The sequence below is a fragment of the Rhinolophus ferrumequinum genome, chromosome 17, assembly GCF_004115265.2.
Source record: "Rhinolophus ferrumequinum isolate MPI-CBG mRhiFer1 chromosome 17, mRhiFer1_v1.p, whole genome shotgun sequence".
In the NCBI taxonomy this organism is placed as follows: Eukaryota; Metazoa; Chordata; class Mammalia; order Chiroptera; family Rhinolophidae; genus Rhinolophus; species Rhinolophus ferrumequinum.
The window spans coordinates 51,090,056-51,115,207 of NC_046300.1; the positions used below are offsets into that span (position 1 = coordinate 51,090,056).

The 25,152-nt window shown below is 36.8% G+C and overlaps 1 protein-coding gene across 14 annotated transcripts in view; it reads right to left on the minus strand.

Moving 5' to 3' along the window:
* ERC2 (ELKS/RAB6-interacting/CAST family member 2) overlaps window positions 1–25,152 on the minus strand; it is a 923,425-nt gene that overhangs the window by 462,088 nt on the left and 436,185 nt on the right. For 6 of the 14 annotated variants that reach the window (XM_033133183.1, XM_033133176.1, XM_033133182.1 and 3 more), the window contains 3 exons: window positions 22,249–22,284; window positions 11,925–12,118; window positions 6,083–6,094 (listed from right to left, as the gene is read on the minus strand). In XM_033133183.1, coding sequence (XP_032989074.1) covers window positions 6,083–6,094; window positions 11,925–12,118; window positions 22,249–22,284 — 242 coding nt within the window. The remainder of the gene's footprint in view (window positions 1–6,082; window positions 6,095–11,924; window positions 12,119–22,248; window positions 22,285–25,152) is intronic. The other 8 variants (XM_033133186.1, XM_033133187.1, XM_033133184.1 and 5 more) reach the window with 3 other exon arrangements.

The following is a 25,152-nucleotide window of genomic DNA, read 5'->3' on the forward strand; positions in this document are numbered from 1 at the left end:
TCTTCTGAGAAACACACACAGTACCCACTCATTTTTAAATAGGCCCCCAAAATGTAGGTTTCTCAAAACTATGACATTACGCAGTATGAAAATTCCACGCACCTTTACCCAATACGGAAGAAAGTCCCAGTCACGAGTTGGATAGGTTTCCCTAGAACTTGAGCTGGTATTGTGGATAATGAAGTGATAGAATTCACATTTCATAAGAAAAGCCATATAAAGGAAATAAGATATTATTTTTCTAGAAAGTGATTTATAACAATACTGAGAAACTATTTTTTTAAAATTCCTTCCCCTTCTCAACATTTACAGAAAAGGCTAACATATCTTGAGAGATTTACTATTTGCTGATATTCACCCATATGGTAGTACCAACCAAAAGCCAGAAGTTGGGGAGGAAGAGAGGAGAAAAAAGGTTTTGAAAAACTACAAATGAATGGCTAATTCTACCAATTGGGCATCTCTAATTCTGGAACCAGGAGTTATTAGGCTTACCTGTGACTGTGTCTGATTTTATTCTTGTTGTTCTTATTATTGTCATTTTTTAACATATTTGTAAGTTGAGAATGGTTTTACTTATCTCCAAGTAACCCCACAAACTTAGTGCACTACAAAACATTTCAGCTACAATGCAAATTGTGTTCTGTCCATCTTCTGCACCATTCTAGAGTGTACAGATAGAGCACCAGAGCAACAACTCACGCAAAAGTAAGAAAGTAGAAATAATACAGAGCATAAAGCCCTTGTTCTACAAATTGGAGCTGCCTCAGCAAAACGTTAGCCATGGCAAGTCCCACCAAAGCTAGGTCGAAAAGGTGCAAGAACCAACCCCTGGCTACACCTCAAAGATTCAAAACCATTTCTAAATATAGAACCCACTTTATGTTTGCAGGAGCTGTAAATCAGGCAAAACAACTTTTTTCCATCCCCAATAAAATATTTGCACCCAAAGCAAAATCAACTGATTTCTGGCTTTCTACCAGTTCTGCTTGGGCATAAAATTTTCTGACACTTCACCAGAAATGTCAGCATTAGTATAAGGCAGCTTTAAAGAGGGAAATGATTGTCTGACCTGTGGATAACCCCTTCAACCCCAACAGGAAAAGGAGTTTTAAAAAACACCTGAAACCCAGTTTTTCCAGTTATTAGTATAACTGGGACAAACTATTTTTCTTAGTGGCCAAATCCTTCCTTATAGGAAGTGTTGGTCTTTGAATTCAGTGAGGGGAGCGGTCCCGTCTGTTTTAATGCTGTATCCCCAACACCCAGCACAGACCCGTGCATGGAGAAGGATTTCAATGAATAGTCAAGAAAGGAGGGGGAGGGAGGGAGGCAGGAAAGGAAGGAAGGAGGGAAGTAACGAGGGAGGGAGAGAAGTAAGAAGGGAAGCAGGAAGGGAGAAAGGAAGGAAAGAGAAAAGGAAGAGAAGGAAGGAGGGAGGTAGGGAGGGAGAAAAAGAGGTAACTTCAGAGGGAGATCTTTCCCTCTCTCCTCTTATTTGTGTTTTATTTTTCTTGAACTTTCAAGCATCCAACTTGATAGAAAACCAACCATATCTTTTCTTAAGGCTTCCTGTCTGAAGCTAGATATAATACTCAGGGGAGTCAACTCAGCCTCCAGAAAGAGCCCACCTGCAAATCTCTGTAGGGACCAAGTAAAGGGTGGGAGGGGTGAGATGAGGTGAATGGTAGCCCTTTCTTCGATAGTCATTTATGCAACAGCATTCAGGATTACGACGGCCACCTCCAGCGTGTGGCACTACACTGCATCAAGCTAGAGACCCATCCAATGCTCAAGGATGCTGCCTTCTACTAGGAAACATGGTGCACTCATTAACTGCCCCAATTTGAAGTAGGCTATGACACAGCCAGGAAAAGGAGTGGGATAAAGCTCTGAGGATATCAAGGAAGGGAGAACTTGCTTCTGCATGAGGTGGTTCAGAGAAGGCTGGATGGAAGAGGCGACACCTGAGCTGGCCCTGGAGGGACAGGATTTGTACACAAGAAAACAGCTCAGCCTGGAGCAGGCAGGGTGGGTCAGGGGCATGAATCTCAAAGTATTTCCTCAAAGTGGTTCATGGAATATATTCTATGAACACCATATTTGGGAAACTGCAGACTGAACACAAGTGCACAGGCTTCCCTCCTGCAGGTCTTCTCAGAGATTGTACTATGCAACTGGAGCTGAAGTGGCAAAAGATTCAATCTGTAAAACAGAAAGAATTGGCTTTTGGAGGAAAAAAACCCAACACCTTTACTTACTAGCTGTTTAACTTGGGCAAAATATTTAACTTTTATCAACTCCAGCTTCCTCTCCTCTAATATGGAAGAAATGACATCCCAACCTCACACCGTCGTTATGAGAAGTAAATGCTACATAAGAAGTGATTAATTCAGCCTTGGTACTTAGTTGACGCTCATTGTTATTACTGCTGTGGCTACTCCTGCTCTTTCTATTAGTCGTCATACCAATGTGAACCATGAATACAAAAAAAGAATGCAGCATTCCTTAAACAGTTTGGTCAGTTTTCCATCAGCTAGTTTTTAGAAATGCCAGGCCAGCATATAGTGCTTAGCGTAGCAGACAACAGATGCTCAGTGTGTATTTGTGGAGGAAATGGGTACAAGAACAGACCCTGCACAATGGAAATTGCAGGATAGCAAGGGGACACTTTGGGCAAGATGTTTTTCATTACTTTTTTGGGCAACAGGCCTCTGAGGTCCGGGAGGAGTGACTTCATCTTTTGCTGGAAGAATGAGGGATTGAGAGTGCAGTGCTCAGCTTTGGGGAAACATCACAAAGAGTTTATTTTGGTAGAAGTGTTTGAAGTGACTCTGTAACAATGAGCTCACGCCTGCTGCCAGGTGCCAGCCATCGGCTCGAGCCTGCCTGCCAGGGAGATGCATCGGGCCTGTCATCAATACCCCTTCCATCAGACACGTGCAAAGAGGATCCCAGGTGACCTGCTCCGAAGACAGCTCCTTTCTCTACAAGAGGGGATACTGAGGCACAAACAAGGAAGCAGCTGAACCAGGAGACAAAGCCAAGTGGAGGATAACAGAACCTAGGAGAGGCCTGAGCCTTCTTGTTTTACTTGGTTGATTCTCTGACAGGATTTCAAACTGATTCCCAAAGGATACTCTCTCTCTCTCTCTCTCTCTCTCTCTCTCTCTCTCTCTCTCTCTCTCTCTTTGGTCAATTGCTTGCTGCATACATTTATCTAGATAACCTCATTTGTCATAAGTCACACACTAATGTCACAAATAGTTCCTATAAATGAGCAAATTTCACATAAACCCTCCCCCTGAGTGCAATGCAGGGATCATGTTAAACCTCTCTGGCTTCCCACTGGTTTGTGTGTAAAGAGATTCTTGACAGAAGTGGAGTTTTCTGGAGTGAGAACCTAAACAGGTTTCAAATATGACATTTGTATTCTACCGAACCCAATATTTAACATCTGTCCACCCGAATTTAAGCATGAGTCTACAAAGAATTTGAAAAGGAAGTGAGGCCATTTAAAAAAAAAAAAAAAGAGTCAGAGGGGAGAATTTCCCATGGATTCCACAACACATTGTAAAGACCCAAGAGTTAGTGAAGTTTTCAAACTTGAGATTGGGAGATAGAGAGGTACCAGGCACACTAAAACCTTCTATGGCAAGAAAGATCAGACATCATTTTTTTCAAACATATGATAAATGTATATGCTACACGTATACATATATGTATATACACACATATACAGAGGGTGCCAAAAAAAATAGATACACATTTTAAGACAGGAAAAAACAATTAAAATTGGAATACTCAATGTATACCAATAACAAAAGTTGAATACAAGTCACGTTTGACCTCTGCAATTACAAGAGGTGCTCAAAGTGGTTACCATCAGCGTCCAGACACTTCTGATTATGGCAAACTACTGCTTGAGCAACGATGATCAAAGTGTCCACTTGTACACATTTTTTGGCACCCCTGGTATACATATGTATGCACTCACAAATATTATGTATCTCGATTGTGAGCCATATAAAGTACATGGGCTAGAGAGCCTGTATTCCCTCCAATTGTTACATTTCATTTTATTTTAACTGGTAAACCTGGAAGTGGTTGGTAAGAAAACATAGTTAATTCTGGAAACTTGTCAAAGCTCAAGAAAGCTTCCAAGACTCTGCAGACTTTTTTGTTTCCAGGACAGTAGGGCTGCCCATTTCCTCCTACACTAAAAAATATAACTAGAGACTGTATACCGAATTACACATTTTCTCCATCATGTTCGTTTGGGGCAAGAGGTTAAATGATACTGAAAGCTTGAGTTGACCACTGCACACAGTCACTCAACTAGACCTGGCACGCATAGGTTACCAAACCTAATCAGCGCAGCTGGACCCTCGTCCAGAGAATCCCATTACCTTCAACCTCTCCCAGCCCTAACCCTGCATCCTGTTTTCTGAGGGCCAGAGTTCACGTTCGTTTACTGGGAAATAGGAAAAAGCTAAATACTGTACGATACAGCCCCTGGCACAGAGAAGACACAGCAGGATGCCTGTGAAGGCCCAGGCAGGGGCTGAGGCGTCAGAGCAAAAGGGGTCCCTGGTCTCAAGGGCTTCAGTATCCACGGGTCAAGATTAGGGGTAGCAAAGGGAAGGCAAAAAGAGAAAGAAAACAAAAAAGACAGGCAAGGAGAAAAGCTTCAAGCTCCATTAAATGATTGGATCCAAAACTTGGAGGAAAGGTTTGGATGCCGTGCGGCCAGCCCTACCACCCCCACCCACTTTATGATGTCTGTTTCTGCACACAGAGGCAGCAGAAAGTGAACAGTCATTAGGGTTTTGGTGAGAGCAGTTCTGAAGGGCCATACTTTTAATCTCCGTTAAATCACTGTTTGGGGAACTATTGAGAACCAGTTTCCTTCAGTGTGATAAAGTTCAAGGCAGTTCCTGTGGGATACCCCACGTGGTACGTGGGAACAGCAGGGAAGGGGGTTCATTTGCAAGGACTATGAGCCACAGGGTTGGGAGTAGGCAGGGGAACAAAATTAGTGTGTGGGCAGGGGGCCTCGTTTTGAAATTATTTGCTGCTGGTGTAAATGCGTTGGTTTGGTGGCTTGAGTGATGAGCAGAGGACAGGATGAAGAGGTGCATACCCCAAGTAAAGCTGCTGCCTCTCAAAACAGCAACTATATTGGCTACCAATTTAATTTGAGTCTTTTTTTAAGCCTACGTACCCCAAATCATTGAGCATCTTTTAGTAAACTCATTGACTGAGTGATAAAGAAATCACTAGCCTTTACTACGTTTTATGGAAAAGAGAAGTCTTGCTTGACTTAAAGGAGAACCAATTATTGACTTGGGCCCCGCATCTTCAAGGAATCAAACCCAGGATGCGTTTTCAATCAAAATGTGCGTTTCGCTTCTTAATATTGGGGAGCACAAAGTCGACACTGAATCTAGTTTTACATTTGGTTCCATATGCTATGTCCTAGGTAATTAAAGTATATCTTATGGCTAATAAAAATGAAGTTAAAAAGTTACAAACCAAAACAATGACAGGAAATAACATGTGTGTACAATATGTTACTAACACACTGATAATTTTCAAAAGTGACTTAAAAAAAGTATTATAAATCTTTCAAAACACAGTGATTTATTAAGCAAAAAGTCTGAATGGTTTGCACTATTAAATTTAGCTTTTAAGTTGCTGTGTCACGGGCAAATCTTTTGTTCTCCTAGGTTAAATTTAGCATCCTGCATTTTGTTTTTTCCACTGCTCCATGTTTTATCATCATGCAGTCAATTTTTGCATTACGGAGTTTTCCTGATGATTTCTCTAACTGATTTTATAATCCAGGAATAGAATGTATCAAATAACCCAACAGTGAATTATTTCCATCTTTTTCTTTGCCTTCTCCCACCTAGACAGCTCTCTCACAAAGTAAACCTTTCCTAGGCATGGATGAAATTAAAAAGAAAAAAATGTGTGGCCAGAGGAAAACCATTTCAGAAATGTGTTTGGTAAACAAGTGCAAGCAATAAATTGAGTTTAGGAGGGAAAGGTGGTTAGAAGAAAAACTGAAAGTACTAACCTGAGAGTCAAGCTGATTGGAGCAAGGGTGAAAGCAGCAGTTTGGAGGATAAGCAGAAAGAAAAAGGGATAGCAAAAGAGAATAAAAGGAAGGAAATGCATTAGTTTTAAAAATACAGCCAACAGATGTTATATTAGCAGGTTTCATAACCAAATGAAGGACAATAAAGCAACTTTTATCTAATATTACCCCCCAAAAGTCCTGGGCACACACCGTAAGCTGTTAAATTAAATATTACACATAAGACACCGGTATCTGCTCTCATCCTCATGATACAAGCACTGGCGATGTGAACCAGAGGTGTGCTCTGGCAATTCAGTGGCAGGATTTGCCCTTTTCTGAAGGCCTATTTATAAAATTCCTATCTGTGTGCATATAAAATTTTACTATTTAATAAACTGAAATGGAAATTACTAAGGGATTAGAGCTAGCGGTAAGCACTGATGTCAGAAAGATTTTGTTTGAACCAGTAAGTTGGATGGTTATATCCTAGGAGATATTTTTCCTTCATCCCTGAAAACCAAAAGGAGTGGAGCAATCTGGCTTTCTGTTCAAAGATTTCCATTTTAGAGGCTCATGGAGCGCTGCACCCAGCAATCATCAAAGACACCAGCGGAGGACTTCGGGGGAGGGGCCGCTTGTCTATTGGCCTCATAAGGAAAGGACTGAGGAACTTCCAAGGCGGAGAGCAACTTTTTTTTTCAGTTGTGAAAATGAGGATCGTACTTCATCACTGAAAATATCCAGAAGCTTGATAACTTATTTGTACAAAAATATTTAACATGCCCTGCTAATCAGTCAAAACAATAAAGCCTCTAATGACAAGCAAAAATTAAAGGGAAAAAATCATGATCCTCATCAGGCTACAAAAGGAGCACACAGTGGGCATTCATTTTGTTAGCTTATAAAATGCCATTTCAAAAAAGCACAGTGGATAACCAAATATGTTCCCAGGTAAGCTACCTACTCGATGGAACCCCACCAGTCTATACTATTACATAAGAAGTAGTTTTAAGCATTTCATATGGGAAGGAAAAACAAAACAAATCCTCAGGAGAAAGTTTAAACAAGAACATTTCCAATGAAAACAGCATTGACTATAATGATAAAAATCAAAGAGAAAATTCAAGATTAAACACATGGTAAAAGCATTGATCCAATAAATCCTCGTAACTGAAATCCCTCTGCGGAGTGTTTCCTGATCATGAATGCACCACTGATCAGAAACAAGAGTTAGGTCAGGCCATGGTCATCATGGGGACTGTAGTGACGCCGGCCCCAGCTGCTGTTTCAAATCCTTCTAGATGAGAGGTATATCAATCTGAAGTTCATGGCTAAGCTTTGGGGAAACTTAAATTAAAATAGCAAGCAAACATTTAAGATTTACCGTGTTTCCCTGAAAATAAGACTGGGTCTTATATTAATTTTTGCTCCAAAAGACGCATTTTCAGGGGATGTCTTATTTATTCATGTACAACAGTCTACATTTATTCAAATACAGTCATGTCACCTTCTTCTGGAACATCGTCATAACATACTAAATGTGTCCGTCTGGCTGACGATCTTAACTGGGGCTCATTTTGGGGTTAGGTCTTATTTTCAGGGAAACACGGTAGTTGCCTTTTTCAAGGGTTCCGCGTTTTCATCAAATTCTCAAAGGATCCATGATATTCATGACCTTCCCCAAAAGGTTGCTAGGGATGATACAAAACCACCTGCCATTTGTTTTACAAGAGTTCCTTCAAATATATTAACACACATAGGTGGAAATCACTTAGCAAGAAGAGTTTGTATCAAAACAAACAGAACTGGTATCAAGTTTCTTCCACGTACCATGAGACTTCTAGCACATATTATTGTAGTTCTTTTTTTAAAAAAATAAAGCTTCAGTTTACATTTTGTGAAAAGAGTTCTGAAAAGCATCAAAGAAATTATGTCAGCATGTTATTAAACAAATTCAGAAGGAAAAATAATAGTCTGTTTCTCCACCTTAGATAAGGCACTCTTAGGCATCGAAAATGATTTCTCGATGTCCACATGTCTGGTGGCGTTAGTATGACCCAAATAATGAAGTGCTACCTTGTTTTCTATTCTGACGTCATGTCTTAGGAGTAGAACCCCAAGGGAGCCACCCTCCTCTCCACAGTGGGGAGAGATACGAGTGGGGGCTTGATTTGGGCATTCCCTGTCATTTAGACAAACACCAACAAACCCCCTACCATATGTGAGATAATTACATGGAAGGTCTCTTGACTGATTCCTTCCTGTGGGTAAGATGCCAGAAATCCAGTGGCAGCAGGTCTTGCTTGACAGATGCTGTTAACCTCTGTCTTTCCCCTAAGGCACCAAGGGATTAATTCTGAAACTCTAAATAAAACTCAGAGATCTTGATGGATACTGATACAGAAAGACCACATATCTCACGGCCTCTAATATTTAACTTGTAGCTGGATCGTGTAGCATATGTGATATCTAACATCGGTGATGGAATAAAGACTTCAGCTGGATTTGGACCAATGTTCCGGGGCTTGCTCAAGCCCCCTGCCCGCCCCCTCCCCTTGCATCAAATGCCCCCTGAGTAGCCTGCAGTCTGAGACAGACCGTCCCTGCTGAGCCAGGAGCATCAAGTGCAAGAGTTTACAGGCAGGACTGCACATGGGACCACACCGGAGTAGTATGCACTTTGAAAAGCAAAATCTTTAATGGCTGATGAAAAACATCATTCATGTGGAATTTAGAAGGTAAATGCATCCATGTAAGTGCCAGGCATGTGCTATTTGGAATGTATACATTATGGAAAAAATAAAAAATGTGAAGATTAACGGACTAGAAAGCAAACACGAATTGCCCTCCAAGAGAGAAGGAGGCCAGTGTCACTGTCGTTTGTGTTACTCCTAACCTGTACCTTTTGTGGCACATGACTGAAGTTCTGGAATATTTTAGAATACTAGCTGCTTTTAGAAAGAGGTCTTTTAAGTCTGGTAGGTCACATTACAGACTAGAGACCACAAATTTATTTCAAGTTCAATTTTTTTTAGTTTTCAAAATCACAAACTTAATTGCAAACACACCTTTATGACTCCAGAATGGAGATATATGTCACATTGCTAAGAACTTTTTCGTTCCCAACATTATGAGGTATGAATTTTGAAGTTTAAGCCAGCAAATGGAGATACTGCCCAATTTGAAAGGGGCTGCCTGACAACCAAGGAAGATGTTTTGATCAGAATATACATGTAGCTCGGCAGCTAATGCTTCAGAAAGGCAGGCCGCGGCTGTGCTCTCCTTTTCCCAAGAAACTTCCCTGCTTGATCTCCACCCCCAACTCCTGAGGGGCCTGGGCTGGGGCTGGGGCTCAGACATTTCCCAGACTGTGTTCTGCTGCAGGACCCAAGACACAGGCAGGCAGATAACTGGGACAGAGTCAAGTCTCACCACACGTTTTATGAATTACAGTGCCTGGGAGGCATCAGCTTTAAGGAGAGGCAAAGGCAGAGATAAAGAAAATGTGCAGAAAGTACATAAAGATAAATGCCTGTAAAATCACTGTTGTTTTAATGCATTCCATATTGAGGAAATAAAAATGTGAATATTCTTGATGATTTAACGGCAACAGCGTCCAGCTAAGACTTGTTTGTCCAACTACATAATTATGCTATTTTTATGCAAATATTTATACTAGCTGATCCTGATTCTCAATTACAGTTCTGGAGAACTGGTTTAGTGCAGAAAAATGTCTTCTAAATGTGGAGCAGATCACTTTCCCTCCTGAAAGCTAATAAAGATGAGGCAGATCTCCCATGTCTCAGAAGCAACGCCTCTCTGCTGGCGGAGTGACTATTTGGTGCTACTGGACACGCTTCTGCCCTTCGGCCCGTGGGCGGATGGGATTGCGCTCAGTCGCACATGTGTCACACCGGGGTTCAAACCCCAACTTTCATTCTTATAAACTCTGCTGTCTTGAGGAAGTGACTTAACCTGTATACGTCATAGTTTTGTCATCTATAAAGTGGGGATGTGTTGTGGGTAAGAGTCGATGGTACAGAGTACTGCAGGTCAAGCGCTTAGCGGAGTGAGTACCTGATACACTGCAAGCATAAAGTGTACATAAGCTGAACTCATAATTCTAATTACTATTATCACTCCCATCAGTATGATGGTCTAAGGCATCTGCTCAATGGCTCACTGCTTCCCAGAGCAGTAGACTAGGCGTAAGGAAACCTAACTTACAGTTTTGTCACTTTCTCACCACGGGATTAATCCAGAAAGTCATTCAACCCTTCTAGGTCTCAGTTTTCTCACCAATAAAAGAGACATGATCATAATTGCCCTGTGATCTCACACTAGCTTTTTAAGAAAAAATTTGGTCCTAAAATATAGTTCCAAAACAGGCAAGTAGATACACCTAAAATTAATAGGGTTTTTAAGACCCAGTAGACTGCCAGAACATTCCCACATTTTAAAACGAAGCCCTTAAATTTTTTAAATTTACACACTTATATCAGGAAAACAAAATTCTTGGTTTAATTGCTAAAATTGGTCACACTCAATAAAAACCAGATTATCATCCAATTAATAATGCTAAGATTTTTAAATGAAATATTGATTGATTTAGAGTTTGAATATATTAAATACCATATTTGAAAATGTTGAAATTTTTTGAGAACTAACCTATCCATTTAATACAGAGCCACTTAATATTTAGAATTTATTTGTGTTAGCATTTAACTGTTCATAATGAGATAACCATCCCATATTACACCGGGAAAGGGTATCCGCAAAGTGAGATACATTTAATAGGTTGTTAGGAATTCACCTCTAACAAGGTTCAAGGTCACACAGCTGGCAGGCATGAAGCAGAGGCAAAATCTGAACCCAGGTCTTTCTGTTGCTAAAGCTTATGACCTTTCCACAAGATCATAGAGAGCTATTTTACATATGTCTTGAAGTCCTTTAGGGCCTCACAAGTGTCTTGGTCAGAGCTGGCAAACATTCACTGATTTATTCAAAATTTACTGATCTCTTCCATATGTACTGAATCTAGAAAAACAAATTTGCCTTATTACTGAACCAATGAGAAATCCTAAAAAGGTTATGGAGTTACATAAAATTATTCAGAAATTCTTTCCTTGTACGAAATACAGGAAAAAACATTGACATAAAGCTTATTTTTAGAGTCCATATTATACATAAATACAATATGGATATGATTATCTGAAAATCTAAATACTCTGGAACCTTGATATAACTCTCTTTGTTTTTAGACAGAATTTGCTGTCAGGTAGGCCTGCCTTAAACACTATTCAAACATATTTATTTACCATATGCCATCGGTCCTCTTAAAAGATAAATCCAAAGAAGAATTTGTTGTGGTGTGCCAAAAGACACTGGAAGGATATAGGTTCGTTTCCCTTTCCCCTATCTTGAATAAATTCCCGACTACTGTATAACCTCCCATATTCTTTGCTTGAGACAAACCTAAACCACAAGTTTGTCTTTGATGGGAAAAAACTGAGGTTTCAGGTAGTCAAAGCCTCAATTTCTTACATACTTTGCTAGCACAAATTCTAGAGGATGGACATCAACCAAGAAAGTTGACCATTATTTTCTTAAACACTGAGGAAGTATATCAAAAGAAGAGCCATCAAAAGAAGAGCCAGTTTCCTTCTAAATATCTCACATAAACACAACATCATACCTAACAGACCATACTCCTCATACGGAACTTGTTTCCAACTTGAAATATGAACGTGCGTTCCAAATCCATGGTGACCTGGCATGGGCAACAAGCAGTAGAAGTCCACTCACTGCTGATAAGTCACAAAATGACTGCAAAATTTACCTCTCAAGTTCCGCGATCTTCTTGTCCTTGTCATTCTTCTCATTTTCCACCTCCTTGAGGATCTCCAGCAACCGGTCGACTTCCGCTTGGGCCTTGCCACACTCATCGCGGTAGTAAGATGCCTCTTTATCGAGCTGTTTTATTCGGTCTGCAAACTCGGGATTCATCCTGGAGTCATCTTCAATATTATGAGCCTTCAACATTATATTTTTAAAGAATGTAGTTAAGATAACAATTTAGAATGAGAGATAGTGCAGTCACCAAAGGCCCAGACATTAAATTTGGAGGAAAATAACCACCAAGAATTATGGGTGTACTGTCAGTTAAAAGGCAAAATGGAAGAATCACACATTTCAGCTACCTTAGAACAATGTCAATTTTAAATTATATTACAGTTTCACAGGGGAGTTTCTTTTATTGTTGATATTTTTTTCCATTAAATGTTGCTACTTTTGCTTTTTGTTCCCACCAAAAAATCAGGGATGGGTGGGGACAGAGACTGTGATGTTTGTTCCTGGTCGTTGGGCAAGCAGAACGAAGACAATTCAACTCCTCACAGTTAAGGAGATGATGCATACCAACGGCTTCCTTTTCTAATACAGACAAACTGAGAGAAAACAATATTAAATTATTTTGCCAAGAACCATCATGGGCATATGTAAAGCCAGGTAACATATAAGAGACTAACTGACTGATCACTGAATACTTCATCCCACTGAGAAATCTCAGCAGAAGATATTTTTGAAAGAAAGGCTTAGACATGAGGAAGGACTTTCCAGCTAACAGTCATACCCATAAATTCTTGTTCTGTTGATTAAATTTAACCTGAACCAGGAGGAGGATGAGTTAATTCATGAACAAGCAGACAGACAAGAATCTGCAAACACATGCATGGGTGGGTGGCAGCTTCACACACGAGAACAGACACAGCAACAACACTGCAGAATAATTTGCAGCCAAAGTATTTGTGGTTTTGTGTGTATGAGATTGTTATGGCTTCTTTTTTTTTTTCCCAAAATAAACTTTTGGCTGAAATATTCCCAGACAGATGAAAATAACACTGCACTGCAATGTTTTGCCTACCCCTTGTTTCCCATTATTCCTAATTGACTTCTTCAAAGAGTGGGCAGAGAAAAACAGGTAGTTTAACAACAGTGCACATTCAACATAGAAAGTTCAGAGAAGTCATATATGTATGTATCTCCAGCATCCATGTGTGAAATAATAAAATGTTCAAAATATATTAGGACTAAAGTTGTTCTGCTGTCTTGCTATGTAAAGCAAATGCTCATTGTGTTCTTATACACCTTTTTTTTTTTTTTAATTTCAGGGAAAAAACAAGGCAAGCAAGCTACAGCTACTGTGGGGTCAAATGAATCATGCATGGTTAGAAAAATTAATACTAAAACTACAGTTAAAAGGTAGACAATCTTTGCAATGATTTAGTAGAAAAAAATAAAAAAAATCAGTACAAATAAAAATAAATTTCTTATTAATGACAAAATAATCATTTTTAGAATAATATTTCTGCATGTAACATATTATTTAAGCATGAGGATAGAAGGGGGATAATTTGCTTTCATGTTCTTTAAACTAAGATTTCCTTATTCAAAAAATAAACTCAACTATGCAAAAGAACTTGGAAAAATATAACAATTCAACATACTATCAGGTACTATTTACCCCTTTTACCAACTTTTCTCAGAAAACATTAATTAATTAATTTATTAATAATATGTACACTGGGTTTCATTATAATAGATTAGGAAGCAGTTTCAACCTAATTAAAATAATATGAAAAAAACTGAGAATATGCTTTCAGCAGTTTATTCATCTAATAATTTTATTTTGAAGTGAAGTAATGTATATTTAAATTTGTTAGTCTCCCTTTTAAAAATGTAATGTAAATATTCTGTTTTAAAAGAAACTACTCCCTATAACTACTTCTATTTGTGATAAAAGGATCAACTCATTACTCTTGTAACAAAAAGGCATTTTAAATATACAGTTTTTGGATTGCTAAAAACAAACAAACAAACAAAAACAAAATTTCATGTGAATTCTCTTTCACTTACTATCTTACCATTATTTTATGGTAACTAAAAACCTTTCATGACATTTTTCTCAAACTACCCAACCAATGACATCAAGATCTTAAAAAAAAAAAAATTAACGAACTGAGTAATGAGCAGCTAGAAACACTAAAAAAAAAAAGAATAATTATGTTTTGATTGCTTACTTCTGACAAGTGAAAATTGGTTTCTTGACTCAGATTTAAAGATTCACAAAAATTTAGCTGTTAGCCACTGTGGTTTATTTTTATTGTTTTTATTCTTAAGATTATTATTATCATGATTTTTAATAAGAGGGTACAGATTTACTAGTTGCAAGACCTAGAGCTTAATTAAGTCTGGCCCTGTGTCTTGTGACTATAGGCAAATGAATTAGCCCCTCTCAGGACAGTGAAAACTACAAAATGATAAACATGGGGAAGGTATCATTCATTTGTGTTTTTATTATGAATACTATTTTATGACATGCATCCCATCAATGGAGCTTGTTATACAGCTACGTTAACTGGTTTATTTAATTTTCATCGACAAGACACTACATATGCCTTAGAGAAGCCTCCTTACTAGGTTTACGGAGAAATCTGCTGGCAATAGATATATGAGCACATTCCTTATTTTAGCTCCTTGGAGAGAAAAACATAATCTAAGGCCAGCTTTCAACATGGTGATATTAGATGGGTTGGTAGTCTTTCCAATCCAAAAAGTGAGGATGGTTAAAGGACTCATGGGATGTTTAGAGGTACAGAAAGCTTAGGAAAAAATATGCCTGAATCAAGACCACTGTTGATTTCACGTCATGCTAAAGTTAGATCATGTTAGTAAAATAAGGACTATGGCCAAGGTTATAGCTGGCCTGGTGGCTGTCGGATAATACCTGTAGGTGCTAATGATTCTTCCTTTTAAAAGGCCTAGATAATCTTAAGAATGCTTTTCAGTTAAATATATCTATCTGTCTCCCTATCGATATCTACTAATTTCTGGGCAAAAGAATTTATGTCAAACCGCCTTCAATACTGGTGCCAGAATTCTTGGAAGGGTTATTAAATAAAGGTGTAAATAGATAGCATTTAAAAATCCTTTAAGTCAATAGAAAACTGTAAGAATGAGACATACAGAAATGGAAGAGTAACAGCTGCTTCTGGTTCATCACCAGGGTCCGTGTGAAGACTTAAGGGAAGAGTTTCACATGTCGGAAGACTGGTGAATCCCCAATCCAACATGAGTGATGCAGATAAAAGCTTCCCTGGAGTTTATAAAAGATATCGCAGGTATCTTGGCCTGAATCACAACTTTTCAGAAGATGAGCTGAAATTGTTAAGCCGTACAGCATGAGTGTGTTACGCTGCAATGTACCAGCATGGGATGATACTATACTACAGAAATACAGAAGGAAATTGAGCTTATAAAGCCAAGCTCCCCTCAAAGTTATAAGGCCAGAGCCCGCCTCTAAAAATTGAGTGAAGGGAGCAGTTTATTTGCATTTAGATAATACTCTTGCCTTTTCAAATTATAACACGGGTCTTTAATCTGGACTGGCAGCTCTTGATGGGGATCAAAACTAGACAACAGGGCACAGCTGCTCTTCTCCAGGCCTGCCCGCTCTCCCTTCTTGCGAGTGAGTATACTGTCCCTCTCTAATAAATTCACTGCTTGCTTGGCTTAAAAAAAAAAAAAAATGTAGACAATAGATTTGAGCCTAATGTACTTTAGACACTGCAGAAAACATAATATGTTTATTTAAATAAAGCATTACCTGAACAAATTCCTACCGTGGCATTCTGACATATTCAAGGTTTAGACTGAAAATGTACAGTAATTATTTCTCCTTATGGACCTGTTGGTTTGAAATTAGTTCCCCAAAAAGGTCAGGATGCGATTTCCCATGGCATTCTTCTAAGCCATATCAGCTTTGTCCGTAAGTCGGGAATCTACGTCTTGAAAATTCAGATTGGTGTGGATTTTCCTTTAATGGTTTCAGAACTTATTTATCATAAATATAGCCAAGCACATTGTCACTTTCCAAGTTATCCACCAATCATTAAAACCAAAGGAATGCCAATAAGCATTCTTTAATGACTGAAGAGATTCAATTTTGATGATTAAACAGGTCATTTTTAAGAGCAAATCCAGGTATGTAGTTCTGCCTCAAAATACTGGATTTCTGGTGACTTTTAGAGTAACTCTCAATCATCTTATAGAAACACAGAAAATTGGAAAAAGAACAGTTCAGAAATGTCTGTATAACATATTAGTTTTGATGGTCCCCCAATTATGTTTCTTGCATTTCCATATGTAAGGAAATTTCCCCACAAATGGGAATAATCAAAATAAAGTTTGGAGTCTCCCTGACGTGGGCAAGCCTCAGCATTTCGATGTGAACTGATTTTGAAAGCCTGAATCAAGCACAAAGGAGAACTCAGGTCATGATGTAGGACAAGTAGTCCATAACAGTATCTAGTGGTTCTTTTAATGAAAGAATTTAGCATGATTTCAGGAAATAAGGCAAATTTCACATTAATCCTGTATCTAAATCAAAGTTAAGCGCAAAAAGTGGCTAAAGCCAAACCAGGGATTGATAGTATCAATATGACAAGTTACAAGTTTATTTATGCTGTTTATGGGAAGGCTGGTCATTGATTATTTTCAATAAAATGGTAGTTCACCACTCCGAGTGCCTAGAAAGGAAAGCATTGACTTTGGTCCAGAAACCTGCTGTGAAACTAGGCAGGGAATATTCAATTACATTCTCTCTGAAATGGGCCTTAACAATTTTAATAAAAAATAATTTCTCTCAAACAAATGATTAGTCATAACCATAAACTGCAAGCAGAACACTAACTAATGAATCTGATGCCTTTTCTTCCATGCTGCTTGTGGGTTTTAGCAATAATTTGCTAAATTTATGCACTGTAAAAATATGATTTGATTGCAGCACCTTGGGAATTTAGTGTCTGTTAACCGTGCTTTAACATTCCTTTCATATCTTAACAGCATAAAAGGGCATATAAACTACTTTAAACATTATATTTGATTTTAATCATGTAAAAGAAGTTGCAATCTTTACACAGTTCTGAGTTATGAACAAAATATTACTTTTTTAAATAAAGTTTGTAATGGTGAATATAGAACTCTAACATACTATAAAATTTAAATTTTATTTTAAATCCAATTAATAGCAAATATAATAAGCTGAGGCTAAATAATACATTTGGAAACTAATAATGATGAATCTTTGAATCTTAACTGCCTAATTCTACAGAAAAGTATTCTGTCACAATTCTAGCTAACCACATCTAAAATATTCACAATTTGCATATAACTATTCCTAAAATAAACTTCTTGCCATAGATGGAACAAATAGGATATTTATAAATAAACACACGCAAATGTTCAAAACATTTTTTATACCACATACAAAAAATAAAAAGAATCAATTCTATGCTTAACACTTTTTACGACCCTTCATATAAACAAAAAATAATTATTAATGTAATACCTTTTAACTATGGAATCTCTTAAAATTAGCAATGTAGAGAACTGAGGTAATTACCTGGATGTTCTGAAACAAAACGAGTAACTTCAAATCTTAAGTGTCATTTCAAATATTACTTGAGTTCTTTAGATATTGAAAGCTTGGATCAAGTGTGAGGTATGTGTGTGTGTCTGTGTGTGCATGTGTTTACACCTGCTATGTGTATGCCCTAAATTATCTCTTAAATGGTTGTAATTTCCCAGTCTATGAGAGAATCAAGTAATTTTCAAAAATAAGCTTAGAAGTCAGAAAAAGCAACCATGGTACCTAGACGAGGACTGTGAAAGTATTTATCATTCAGCCTGTCAGGTCCCTGGGATTGCACAGTCCTATAATGACATATACATCAGGAAGACCTCACTGAACATTAACAAGATTATTTTCCCCCACTGGACTGGAAAAATGCTTGATCTTTTTTCTTATAAATGTTTATGTAAAATGTGAGCCCTGCAAAACAGGCATTTGCAGAAGAGATGGGATTTCAGTGGATAGAGACCATGCAGTAGGGGCCTCATATGTGTGCGGGAATATCAGAGGCTCCTCAAGTATGCTCTGGCCAACAGCATGGCTGTCCCAGTGCCTCCAAATCAGTCATGTGCCACATAGCAATGAGAGTATTATACAAAGCACTAAATTTAGAATCCAGAGGTCTAAGGATTCACTAAAAAAATATGAGAGCACTCTGGATACCATCTCTGGGTACAATAACCTCTAGGGCTACAGCAAAGAAGGTATGTGAGACTGATTAAAACAACATATTATTTGTCTAGAATTAAGAACTAAAGGAAGAAAAGAACTCAACTGAATATAAACTGCACAGTGTTTATAATGACAAGACAAAACTCTTCCAGGAGGAGAGACTGATAGTTAAGTTGCAGAAAGGCTATTATTATAAGAAATAAAAAGGATACAAAGGCAAAATTTTGGATTCCTAAGAAATGGCATTAGAGTATCAGTTAGTAAAATGGAGTGACTAGAGTAAAAGTAAAATGTTTTTAAAGGTAGGTTTATTGCTGCTCTAGAAAAAAGATCACTCCCAGGAGGACTTCAAAACTTATTTACTCTGATTGAGATTGATGGACATAGGACTGACTGTAAAATTATCTAACAAAAACAACTAGGTTATAATTCATCAAATTTTGGAGGTTACCATATTCAAAATAAACATACAAAAATAAAATAAATTCCATAGGTGCCAATAACTGTTTTTTTTTTAGAAAATATAAGGAGACATACAGCATTCATAACAGTAACCTAAAAATTACATATATAGAAACACTTAGGACTATCCTTAAATAGAAATATCATAGGCCTACAATAGAAAAATATCAAAACTTTACTATAGAAGATCACTGAAATAAATAGAAGCTGTATCAAGGACATGAATGGGAAGAAATAATATTGGAAAGGTATCAACCATTGTAAAATTATTTTATAGGTTGAATAGTATTCAAATTAAAATCATGAACAATTGTCTTTTTTTTTAATTGACAAGGTGATCCTGAAGTATACTTGGAATGACAGAAAATTAAAAGCTCAGAACATTAAACCAGAACAAAACAAAACGAAAAGCAAAAAAAAATTAGGGTGGAATTTGTTTCACTAGATGTTAAAAAATATTATGAAGACACAATAATTAAAATTCTGACCCAACAAGTAATAAACATTGATAAAAAATGAACAGGAAGATATGAGAACTTACTATACAATAAAAGTGTACCAAGATCAGTGGATAAAGAAAGAAGTTTTTGATGAAGGGCACTAGGATAATTACTTGATCGTTTAGAAAAATATAAAGCTGGAACCTCACCACTCAAAATGAATCAAAATAAAATAGAGATAGGCAAAGTGATTAAACTGATACGAAAAGTAACATTAAACATTAAACATTGTTTTTTTAAATATAGGTATCTATTCTTGAAATCAGAAATGACTTCTAAGTATAAAGGCAATTAAGAAATCCTAAAGGGAAAGACAGATCAAGAACCTAAAAACAGTTCTCCCTATATAAAAAAAAAAAAAAAAAAAAATTAAGTTAAATAAAACTTTGCCACAAATTGACAAAGTTTCTATACAAAGCACAGAATAACTTATACAAAGCAATGAACAAAACAGTAAACTCAAAAACAAGTGTTTAAATGATTTCGAGGAACAATTTACAGAAAAAACAAACAAACAAACAAGCACACTAGTATTGATAATTAAAGAACAGAAAGTGAAAACAAGAAAAAACAATCCACCTATGTTTGGATTTGTCAAAGTTATATAAAATGGTTCCTGGTGTTGGTCTGGGTGTGGCAGAAAAAGCTGCCTTTATTCAGTGCTGGAAGAAAAGTGCCTTGATAGAACTTCTCTAAAATGCAAATAGCAGGAACTATTGGGAGGTTTTGAAAATCACTGGCCAGGAATTTATTCTATGAAGAAAATAGAAATTTGGGGAAATTAAAAAGGAAAGATGTTCTTAAGAACATTATGCTGGCAAACATACACACACGTGCACAGACACACACACAAACACACACCCACACAGAAAGAGGGAAAAACTGACCAACATTTGGAGAATAATAGAGTGGAATAACCATTAAAATAGTGTTTTGGAAGAATAGTTAATTATATGAGAAAATTCTGATGATATGTTATTAAAAAATAGGATATAAAACACAATAAACACTTTGACACAATTTGGTGAAAAGAAATAGAGCATTAGGTTAAAAAAAGAAAAAAGAGATGAAAGGATAAAGGGAAGGAAAAAAGGGGAAGAAGGAAGGTGGAAGCCAGGGAAGGAGGAGAAAGGAAAAAGGCAGAAAGGGAGCGCGGGGAGAAGAGAACAATAAAAAAGGAAAGATGTCTGGGTAGGGAACAACCCAAATGTTCCTAGTGGTTTTCTGTGCAGTGAGATGTCTTGTTATTTTTATTTTCTCCTATGTCCTTCCATACTTTTGCAAATTTCCACTGTAACCATATATTATTCTTATAACTGGAAAAACACAGTCATTTTAAAAGACATTAAACATATAAAAGTCATCATGCTGCATCCCTGTCGGTCCAAAAAGGAATTGGGCCCTGCAAATATCTGTAGTTGGGGAGTTAACCTAATGAAAGTTTGGCTATATTCCCAGGATGCCAAAACAATGGGTTGGATTCATTAACTAGGGGAGAAAAGTCAGTCAATGACTTTTGAATTAGCCACCTGAAGAACTGAAAAGTTCGCTTTCGCATCCTGAAGACCCATCACTGGAGGTGAAATGAAGGTAAAGTCCAATAAGTGCCCTGTGATCTGAATTCCCGGAAATGGCCTCGAAATTAACAGAGCTATTTCTTTGATCCCACCTGTCCTGACAGGAATGGTGAACTCCCATGGTGGACCAGGTAAATCTGTGCGGCAGAGATAAGCCCTCGCCATTCTCCACACACACAAAATGTGACACGCTTAGGTTTTTGTCCTGTCCTTGACTAGTAAGCATGAAACAATTTCAGTGGGATTACTTTATACCTTTTAGAAATGATCTAAAGAAAACACTATTTTTTCCCAGTGTCAATTTCCAAGCTTGAAGCTATTCCAGTCTTACTTGTCTTCACTTCCCTACTGTCTTGTGCTTATTAACACTTCCATTCAAATGTTAAGGGAAAGGAAACTTGGATTATTTTTTGCTGCTGTGCTAAAAATCATATTTGGGGAAAGAAGTGAATGAAGAGGCTCAACAGGGCTTGAGGAATTCAGTTTACAAGAATAAAATTCGTTTTAAAGAGTGGACGGTTCAACCTGAATCTAATTAAATACATCCAAGCATCTTGTGTATCCATGCAGTAGGTAGTATTTTGGAGCAGCACCTTAACAAAACGTTGTTGACTGAGTTGTTTCCTTTGTACACGCTATTCCTTTCCCCAGTGATGGGAATTTATAAGTAGGAGGTAATTAGAATGCATGTTGGCACAGATCACATCTGCCAAATGGTACATTGTGGTCACCTTTATATAGTATTTCTCCCAGTAAGCCACTTGAGTTGACCAAAAAAAAAAAAAAAAAAAGTCCTTCCTAAATAAGTTAAAAAAACAACAGCAAATAAACTGCTTCATATAAATGCACACCTGCCAGGATACAAAAATTAGAGATGGTATCTTGACCATTTTATACATATTTACACTAGTTATCTGTTCTTTGTACAATTAAGCTATAATCAGAATTGTTACTATCTGTTATTAGGAAGCTATATTTTAGTTTGTCCTCAGCCAAATGACATGTTTTAACTTTTATAAAACCCACAATAATGTTAAGCATTTACCAATCTCAAAGAGCGTAGCCCTGTTTTTAAATCTAAACCTATTTTAACTTCTATCACTTGAATGTAACATACATTAAGTTGTTTGCTATTTTACAAATTCCTTTTGGTATGGATAAGTCTGCATTTAAAAGGTCTAAGAAAGCATTCCAGGAGCCTAGATCTGCAGCTGACCTCTGCTTTTCTATAGCTTAGGACTTGAAGTTACGAAGGAGGTAATATCAGAGCTGGCAATATGTCCTTGACTTCTTAATTTTTAAATTTTACATTCAAAAGAAATGGCAGTGGCCTCTGCACAGGTCATTTCTTCTGACAGAATGGAAATGGGAAGAGACTCATAAATATTTTTGAAACCTCCCAAGCATGGCACACCATGACATGTGATCAATGGATCCTCATGCTTTGATATGTTACAGCGGGAACTTTTAGAAATGACTTACTGGGTTGTACATCTGATTGAACAACTGCTCAGCTTGCTACATTGCAAAGTTGGGGAGGCATTGAAGCACAGACAAGGAAAGAAGGAAAGATCCAGAAAAACAGCATTAGCTCAACAAATCCAGTGCATTTGCACAGACGAACTGTTCGTTAAAAAAAGAAGAAATTTGAGTTTCTAAACATTCCACAGTGAAAGTGAGAGGCTCTAGGGAAATAGAAATGTTGACTTTGGCTCCTAGAAAAGAATAGCTGGAATAAGAAATTTAAGGTTTGTGTTACTTTCCCTTTCTCAAGTTAAATAACCCATGAAATAAAGAAAGCTGTCCACTTTTGATGATACATGAAGTGCTGGTCTCTAGCAATGAATCAGAAGAAGTACTTTTGGCCAAGCTTACAATTTATTACCTGAACTTCAAAGATGGTAATAATAAAAGATTAATTAAATCTTATCATTGAATTTATAGCTCTTCTTTTATATTAACACAAGCCTGAATTTTCTATTCAGTCTAACTTTAGAAAAACATAGATCAGCAAACAGAAGTTTAGCAATAGCAAAGTATCAGTAAGCAAGACATTACAGGATTAACAGTAAAGGGGAGAAGTAATTTAAGTCAGCAGGAAGAATAAAGGGAACCAAAATAAAGTATTATCCATTGTCCATTACTAGTTTCCACTTAGTTCATAATTAATAAAAAAAAATATATAGTTTTTAGTGACTATCCTATTATGTTCCAAGTGCTTAAGAATCTGTAATGCTCTCCTGCCTATTTAGGTAGAAGATTTAAATATTTGTGCATTTAAATGTACTAAATATTATTTTAAATAGCACTGTCAAGCAATATGTCTTAAATACCTGCATCATTAATTTGGGGCTCAGCCCCAAGGTGTAGACAGTTAAATACTGTAGGAAATTTTACTTTGCTTTAAGCTAAGATATGTGCCTCTGAAGAGACTGAATTTTTTTTTTCTTATTTCTTCAACTATAATGAAATAAATGATAATTTTACCATGGTTAAAAATAAACAGCCTCTGGTGATGAAAGGAGATTTGACTTTGGGTGGTGAACACATAATGCAATATATAGATGATGTATTATAGAATTGTACACTTGAAACCTATATAATTTTATTAACCGATGTCACCCTAATAAATTTAATTAAAAAGAAAAAATAAACACCATCCTTAAAGATAATATTAATTGGAAAATTAAAAATAGCACAAATCATAACATTTTAAATTGCTGTTGCTTCTCAATTGATCTCTAGGTATAGAAATATAAGGTAAGTACATATAAGGTAAATGTACTTCTACATATTGAACATCAAATACTCTTTTGAAAGACGAAATGCTCCATACATCACAAATCAGGTTCTTCTCAACCCCTACGTGTCTGTTTAAGGTTAATGAATGCACAGATTTATAAAACACATTCATTACTCGCAGTTACGCATTATTTGGTTAGTACCATTTTAATCAACCAATCAGTAAAGATATCCTCACTTGTGAACATTTGAGTGCATTATTTTTAAGAGGTGGGATGGAATGTGTACGAAATAGTTCTTTTTCTGCCTATAACCATTTTTCATCACAAAGGATTTGGAAATGTTTTAAATTAACACAGTATAGGGAAGGGTTAAAAGCAACTGTGCATGTGAATGTTTTCCACAAACTTTTATATAAAAACTCACCTTACCAATTCCAAGAATTGTTTATAAGACAAAAAAAAAAAAAAATTAAATCCCGATTTGGATTCCATTGTCACTGACAGACAAGGTTTCTGTTCAGCTAAACACATCTACATTGTGTCGATTTTATTGCAAAAATACCTGGACGCTCACAAATCTTGAGCAAAATTCCATTGGGAATTCATGGTTTATTTATGACATAATAAAAGTATTATTTTTCAGCTTTCATTTAGTAACCCTTTATATTTTATTCACCAGTCACATACCCTTTTATTTAAAAGGAGGCCCAGACACTCCTTAAGCTTTTATAGCTGCTTATTTTTCCATGAGTAAATGATGTGTTTATATGTATATTCACATACTGTTGGCTTATATTTTCAAATATTTCATGTAGATCTCAATTCTTTTTAAGGTGATGGGTACTTGAGGTTTTTACGGAACTATTTATTAGCAGAAATTAAAGACTACTAGAAAAAGTATTTTAAACTTTTGAATTTAGTTGATGTTAGAGAGCCAAAAATAACAAAATAGCATCTGCAGGTTAGGTATGAAAATATTTAAATTATAATTACCTTATTTAATCTCACTGTACTATGCATTTAGGAGATAGTATAAGCAAAGATTGTTTATATACTTAGAAATAAGTTATCTTTTGATAAATTAAATAGGTCCTTTACAGCAAGACAACCATATTGTTACTTTAATCCTAGTGATGGAGCAGAATATTAAAATTTTGTCAGGAATAATGCTAAAATGTTTGCAGAATTTGGTCTGTGAATTTCAGTACATGGTGTCTGTCTGTGAGTGAAAGGAAACCACATACTCCAAGTGATTTCTCGGGCGAACCATAGCTATGTTGAAAGAAATTAAATTGAATTGCACAGATGTTGATTTGTTAAACTATTCAAGTCATATACATGGAACTATAAGCATCAATACGTAAACCTCTTCCTTTTAATTACTAGAGGGTTTCAAATTTCATTGATGACTTTCGCTAAAAGGGAGGGTGTCTAGTGGGGATCTGCAGAAACAACATAAGGGGTGCCCTCATCCCCATAATGGCTCCTCAGAGTTGGTGAAGGCAATCTTTCATGCCCAGGTCCATGTGAGGTTTTTTTTTCTTCAGGACTCAGCACAATGCAACTGAGCTAAGATAATACAAAGGACCACCGTAAGGAGCCAATGAAGTTCTCTCTTTCACAGGGCTATCTTAAGCCTGCC